This window comes from Priapulus caudatus, unplaced genomic scaffold (genome assembly GCF_000485595.1).
Source record: "Priapulus caudatus unplaced genomic scaffold, Priapulus_caudatus-5.0.1 Scaffold525, whole genome shotgun sequence".
NCBI lineage: Eukaryota > Metazoa > Priapulida > Priapulimorpha > Priapulimorphida > Priapulidae > Priapulus > Priapulus caudatus.
This window is the reverse complement of record NW_014577586.1, coordinates 88,779-96,199: the sequence shown is the minus strand read 5'-3', so window position 1 is coordinate 96,199 and position 7,421 is coordinate 88,779. Positions and strand designations below refer to the sequence as shown.

Here is a 7,421-nt window from a genome sequence, read left to right as displayed (position 1 = left end):
CAACAACAACAACAACAACAACAACAACAACAACACAAACAACAACAACACCAACAACACCAACACGACGACGACGACGACCACCACCACCACCACCACCACCACGACCACCACCACCACCAACACCAACACCGCCGCTACCACCACCAACACCACCAACACCACCACCAACACCACCAACACTAACACCAACACCACCAACACCAACACCAACACCACAACCACCACCACCACTACCAGCAGCAGCAACGCCACCGTCGCCGCCACCATAACACATTTTTTTCTTTTCGTAGTAATAGAAAACCAATGTATCATATACGTACTATGAGTGTGATGGGAGATACGTATTTCCAAGCGATTCTCCAAAATACAGATAGCTGCACGCCTATCATTAGGTAAATGTCATCACAAACTCGATCCGTACCTATATAATATAGATCATCGTTAGTACTGCGTGAAACATTATTAGCAAACATGTTGCATCGCTCTATTATGACATCGCTGCATGGTACCAGGAAACATAATATAACGTAGATCGTAATATAACGTAGATCACTGTAGGTCTACACCACGATGCCGACCTACTTATCCCCATATCATTGAACACACTTCCGCTCATCATTGCAGCAATACAACATAATATAAAAGAGTATTACCCAGATATTTTGGTTGATAAGATTCGGATACCGAAGAGCATATTATCAGGAGTTAATAATGACAAATCCTGATATTATCAATAGTTTCCCAGCAACGATCTTACATGGTTAATTAGGAAAATCTTAGCTAAACAACGGCCGAACTCTCTGTTGGATTATAGATGTAATACGCATGCGCGATGAGAATAGTCAACATACCATACACCCAGTGTAGAGCAACAAACTCTACAATTCCAACTATGACCAATGTGATTCCTCCAACGCTTTCGTCCATGATGTTTAGTACATACATGCCTCCCTAGAAAACCATTTTCTTAAAAATTGCGATATTACAGAGAAGAATCACAATCCACACACGCACAAACTAATACGCGCACACACACGCACATACACACACGCACACACACACACACACACCCACACACACACACACACACACACACACACACACACACACACACACACACACACACACACACACACACACACACACACACACACCTAGCATAAAGCACACACACACACACCACACACATACCTACAAAACGCACACACACACACACACACACACACACACAACACACACACACAAATCTGTCTGATTTGTATGGACAATTAAACTGAATTCTAACTATTTTTCTTGTAAATTTAACACTTTTTAAGACTATTGTATGCCTTTTTAAAATTTAAATGTATATTCGCAAGGCTTCATAAGAATAGCGGTCCACATAATATAAAAAATTTGTATGGTAGGTTAGTGTCGGTCGCTATATATCCATATTAATTAACTTAATATTCTCTATTAAAACAAATGAACCAGAGTTTGATTAACTTTCTCATGCAGTATTTGCCTTTATACTTACTAAAAAGTAATTCTCCGCCGGTGTAAGCACTGTGTCACTATCATTTGTTTTTGAGTAGTGTTCTCAGAGCATTGTCAGTATTCCATTCATTACCACAATTAGTCCATGGCACTCCGCCTTCATGGAAGGCAAAAAGTACGTGGTAATGAATGCCAATAGGCGACGATGAGCGTTTGATAGTAGAGTAACATCGCCAGTTGACAAGATGTGGACGCTACTCTAATCCTGATAAATAAACAACATTAAAAAGAATATCAATTGACGCTTCCTGTAAACACATGTTACGGTCACTCAATTGTTATAACTTCAACAGAGTAAAAGCACGAGTTCGTACAAAAGGAATCGTATTATTCATGATCTACTCATTCGCGTCAAGTGGTTACTAAATACATAAGACCGAAAACAATATCATGCCCTGCTGGGTAGAACTTCGATTGCCTATAATTCGATTTTTTTAGAGGAAATTTTGATATATATTCTCGTGATTAATTTAATATTTTGAATGAAATCGGTAGTCGTTCGTTCTTTTTGTTTTTATAATCTCATGTTTATGGTTCAAGAATATTATTATACTCGATAGTGCTGTGAACGTAAAGATAGAAGCATCTGACAAGCTGAACAACTTTCCTTATCAAAAGTTTCCTATCAAAAATTTCCTATCAAAATTTTCTATATACTGAAAAAATCAATCCCGTCGAAGTTGTGTATTTTCTATTGAAGTACGTCACATTGGGATGCCGAACAAATATGGCCTCTGTACGATATAATTCCTGACGCTTTCCATTACGAACGAGAGTAATATTATACCACAGTAGCTGCTAGTTACTAGCGTACGTAGTGATATTGATTGTGACGGGACGTTTTAGTTAACCGATAGCCATTTATGTTTGGCTGTAGACAGTTAATAAATATAATTACTCGAACATAGACACAATACAATAAAATATACTTGACTAATCAAATATTAGGCACTAGTATTATAGTAGCATTTGGTTTACGGCTGAAACTTCTTGATAGCCCCTCATGCAGGGGGTGGTGCATGACTTTGATGTTTTGATACCAACACCATAGAACCTCTAATACTGGTTCAAGGGCAGGCTTACGCTCTGCGGCTTTTAATTCGTGACGATGTTGTATCATGCATCAACATCATTATCTGTCTATCTAGCCGTAACACTGTATTACGCATGTTGATACAGACTTCTAGACTACAGACCCCTGTAAGGTGCGCCCGTCCCCGACGCCCACCCAAGACAGATTGAAACCTTCCGTCAGCTAACCCGTAACTATGTATTGCTGAATGTAAAACGTAATGTGAAATGTAATTTCGTCACACTCTGGCATCCGCTGAGTTGTGCATTGTTTTATTTACATTTTAATTCAACACTGAACGACCTTACAAGAACACGGCGTCGCGAAACAGCCACAGTTCTGGACGCTAGAAGTACAGTGCACTGTTTAAATCTCATGATAATATCTCAGATTATTATCTCATGATAAATATCATGTTACGTAAACGGTTAGCATTTTAATGTTTAGATTTCCGCTGCAGTCATCGACAGCCGACACAGTGTAATTTAAACCAACGGAACAATGTAATATATGTAATTACCGAACTGTAATCTTATAACGTTTTACCTTTAAATAAAGAGGAGTGACTTTCTTCCATATGCTTGCTGGTCGCAAGACTAGCAGACTGACCTAGTTGAGATCTCCATGAGAAAGATTGGTATTTCAATAAGTATCATCGTTATGACAGTATGGTATTAATGAAGCAAGCTGGTTTGTAACAAGCATGCTTCATTACTAACTAATTCCATAATTATATTAATCATTCGCTTATGATTTTATAAAATACGTTTATGACTTCATGATTATGACTGTTAAAATATAATGTAACAGCACTGGGAGATATGAAAGTCAAACACTGCGAGGTGGAGATAATGACTAATACAAACAATTACCATATTTTCGTACACTCTTACTCCATGATATATAGATTTCATCGCTGGTAGCGTACTTATATACTTAAAATGCTTTATATACGCCAGCGCTTTGTCGTCGGTATTAAATATTGCTAGGTTAACAATTTTAGGTTTTTTAGGTTTTAGGTTTATTTTACTTTGTGTTTCTGGGAGACTTATCACGACGTATGACATTGGCGAATTAAAATGCTCGAATAACGTGGGCGTATATATAGAGGTTGTTTTTGCACACGATGCTTTAAATGTCGAGATTTCTTTAGCGGATATATACTAGCACGCAGTGCATACACAGTCAGTCATAAATATATTCAGATCATAGTTCAATGACAATATGAGTTTAAGTGTTATAGGATTATGACAGAAATCAAGGCTAAGCGTGTTGGCTGTAATTTATTTGTGAGAGAGTGGTAAAAGCAGTAGTGGCTAACGTAGGCTCCTATTTTGTATTCTTATCGTTTAATGTTTTTAGCTTTAATTTGTTTTTGATCTAAGACTGATTGCGAATGATGCACGCACTTAGCAAATACGCCTACATTATAATGTTTTCTTGTTTCCATACATACAGGGTGTAATGTTGTCTGGTACAGCCCCGCCGGTCTTGCAAAAGCCCCTACGGTAAAAAACCTTGCACTTCGGTTGGGGTCAAACCAAGCTTCGAGTGCTATTTGTATATTCGCTCCACTTAGCCTGTTTGTACCAGAGAGCTAAATTTAAATCGACAATAAATGGCTAATTAGAGCATGATTGTAATGCTTTATGTGGATTAATTTCACTCGCCTATGGACTATTAACTATATAGTTAGAGACGATAATTACTATAAGTCAATACGCACAGTGAGAACACTGGCTCACCGTCGCACCGTATTCATTCACTCTTGTCACGTGTGACGAGGCGATATGTTTGGTTGAAGGGTGTATAAGTTGAGTGGACGTGATTTAGCCGCTGATGTTGGTAAGGCCGTTTGTGGAGATGGGGAACAACGTACGGATCTATAATGAACGAGGGATCGACGTTAGAGTCATAGGCGATCATCTCTATATACCCCTCGTAGATACCAGGACTGTCCGTTGTGTTTACGCAAATTACTCACCTCCACCGTTTTTATTACCAACGTAAGGAAAGCGCCAAACATTTCCTAATCCGATTGCATACTGAGCAACACACGGTGAGAAAGATACTCAGCTTGATTCCCCGCACGATGGCGCTTTCGTAATTCTAAACATTAAACGCATAAATAAAACCAACGACTATAAATTGAAATAGAATTAGGTTTTTGCCAACAGGACCACATTATTATTAGCGTCGATTCGGAGATTGAACCTTCTTTATTTACCATACTCATCGAAGGCCTTGTGGATTTAGTGTAGACTGTCACCAGGACAGGTCTCAGTGCGCACTCATAAAACTCGATTATCACAGAAATGTATTAAGGTAGCGTCTGGTTACTTGACAGGTATTCACAATCTCTTTAGAATTCACATACATTGGCCCAGTCTATTTTTATCATATAAATTACGCAAACTCATTCTAGAATTGTTTTTGCTTTGGTCACGATTGTGCACACAGTAGCCTGTACAAAACACACGCGTACAATTACGGAAGAAATTGATCTTGATCGCTTAACACATTGAAATTGATTAAGACATTGTACGTGGATAACCATACGCTTTGATCCTAATAAAAGCATCACATTATCAGCCTTTCGACTCTTATTTATTATGGAAGATTTCCTGTTATACGTACACACAACACACCACACGAGCATAATGCTGATGTAGTCATAGACAGTGAACAGCAACTTCGTAAAACAAGCCATTAATCATAATTGATAAGAATGGCTGGGGTTAGACGGTTAATTCTATATTTCAGGCACCAGGCATGATAAACACAGTCGGCTGTGATGATTAATCATGCCCGTTATCTTACAAGACAGATGAAGTTGCGAGCATTTGCGAAAAATTAAGGGAAATTACGTATTCTTTCACTTCACCTTTTTCTTTCACAGCAAACCTATACTGTATGGCATACTAAACGACTCATTGCTGCCCCCTATGAACCTTCGGATCGTAAAATGATTATGGATGAATCGTAGAAGAGATAGGCACTCAATACGAACATCATTGAAGACATAGATCAGGATATAACAGAAAGGCGCATATAGGTTCGGTTCATTGTCTCGATATGAACATCTACAGTAATTTGGCATCGATTGAATCGCAATGTTTTACCTTCTCCTCACCGTAACGTGGCCCGTGACGAATTACATGTTCTCTGATACGCACCCTGTTCAGCCACTTCAGATATATCAACGCCTTTCCACTTTGCCATGAATTCCAACACTGAGATTATCACAAAACCAGCGTAGATACTTGTCGCCAGGCTTATTAACGGAATGGCGATAGCGTCCCTGCATGAATTGAAAGAAAATTTAGTTACAGTTGATATGATGTGGAAATTAGGACCGTATCTTAGTAAATAACTATATCCATTGAAAGTTATGCTATTAAAAGAATTAAAATATTTATAACACCAATAATTGAATCTAAGCGAAAAACTTTTGTAGAGTGTCAAACTAGTGATGAAATTTTAACACCTCTGATTATATTATTAGTTAACAAATAAATTAAATACTTACCTCCTCACATTATTATTAAAGTTACTGTAGCTTGACATAGCGATGAGACCACCAGTACATGAGCTGAGAGCGAAAAATGTCTGAACAGCTGCATCTCGCCATACCTGTTGATTATAATAAATTAATTATAATAATTTAGCATAATTACTTATCATATAAGATCACAAATAATACGAACCAAATGCAATATACCATTTAAATTACACTAAAACATGTCATTTGGGTAATTACCAAAATGTCTAGTGCTGTCACATAAAAATGTCTAATTCATGACATTGTACTCCTGATATCGTTATAATTAAAAGTTTCATAACCTTGGTTGTAAGTTGAGAAATCTTTATCTTCAATGCCGTCTTCGATACAAACACTCATCTTCTCCTTCATCACGCCCTCGTTTTTTGTCCCTGTTTATTATCACCCTACGTTCATCTCTGCTTAAATGTCTTACATCTACCTCTAATAAAACTAATCAATCACAGGTTACCCTCACCCACAACCCCCTGCACTTACCCCCCTGCAACAATATGATCACTAAATATTATTAACCAACCCTTGCTATAGGTTATTACGTATAGTAACATGCTCACTTGTACATTAAGGAGTTGAGACCAGTCAGGATTGAGGTAATATATGATACCATCAATGGCTCCATCTAGCAGCATACCGTTAATGAGAAGAGCGGTCAACACGATGTAGGGGAAAACAGCTACGAAGTACACAACCTAGTGCAAACATGAATTACATCTAAGGGATACAATTTTACGCTTTTTCCTCCCTACAAGTAAGCATAGTCACGTGTTCAAACATACATATAAACAGTTATGTAATCGCCCACGAAATGCCGACTTCTACCGTTATACATTATATTTAATGCGTGACATTCTATAGCGTATCGAATCCATATTCGTGTTTTACTGAAATATTCAAGTCATACCTTTCCTAGAGATGAAACTCCTTTTATGAGAACTAGGAATACAATAACCCACGCAGCGGCTAATGTTGCCACCAATTCCGGTTGTAATCCCCCTGGCTCGTCGATACCATCCGAAATATCTAAAATTTTGTTGCTTCAAAATTACAAATGGATAAATAAATTAGTACAGAATTAGCCTGTTCTCAAGTAAGATTTTACGACACATACAGACACACCATGCACACGTACACACGCACACGCATCCGCACACACACACGCACGCACATACACACACACGCACATACATACACACACACGCACACACCTACAAACACACACACACACACACACACACACACACACACACA

At 38.2% G+C, this 7,421-nt stretch overlaps 1 protein-coding gene across 1 annotated transcript in view; it reads right to left on the bottom strand.

Moving 5' to 3' along the window:
• Positions 1-7,421, bottom strand: part of LOC106811293 (sodium- and chloride-dependent glycine transporter 2-like) — a 10,650-nt gene that overhangs the window by 2,345 nt on the left and 884 nt on the right. The window contains exons 3-4 of the mRNA XM_014814863.1: positions 855-954; positions 324-424 (exon numbers count right to left, since the gene is read on the bottom strand). Of these exons, the coding sequence (XP_014670349.1) occupies positions 324-424; positions 855-954 (201 nt within the window). The remainder of the gene's footprint in view (positions 1-323; positions 425-854; positions 955-7,421) is intronic.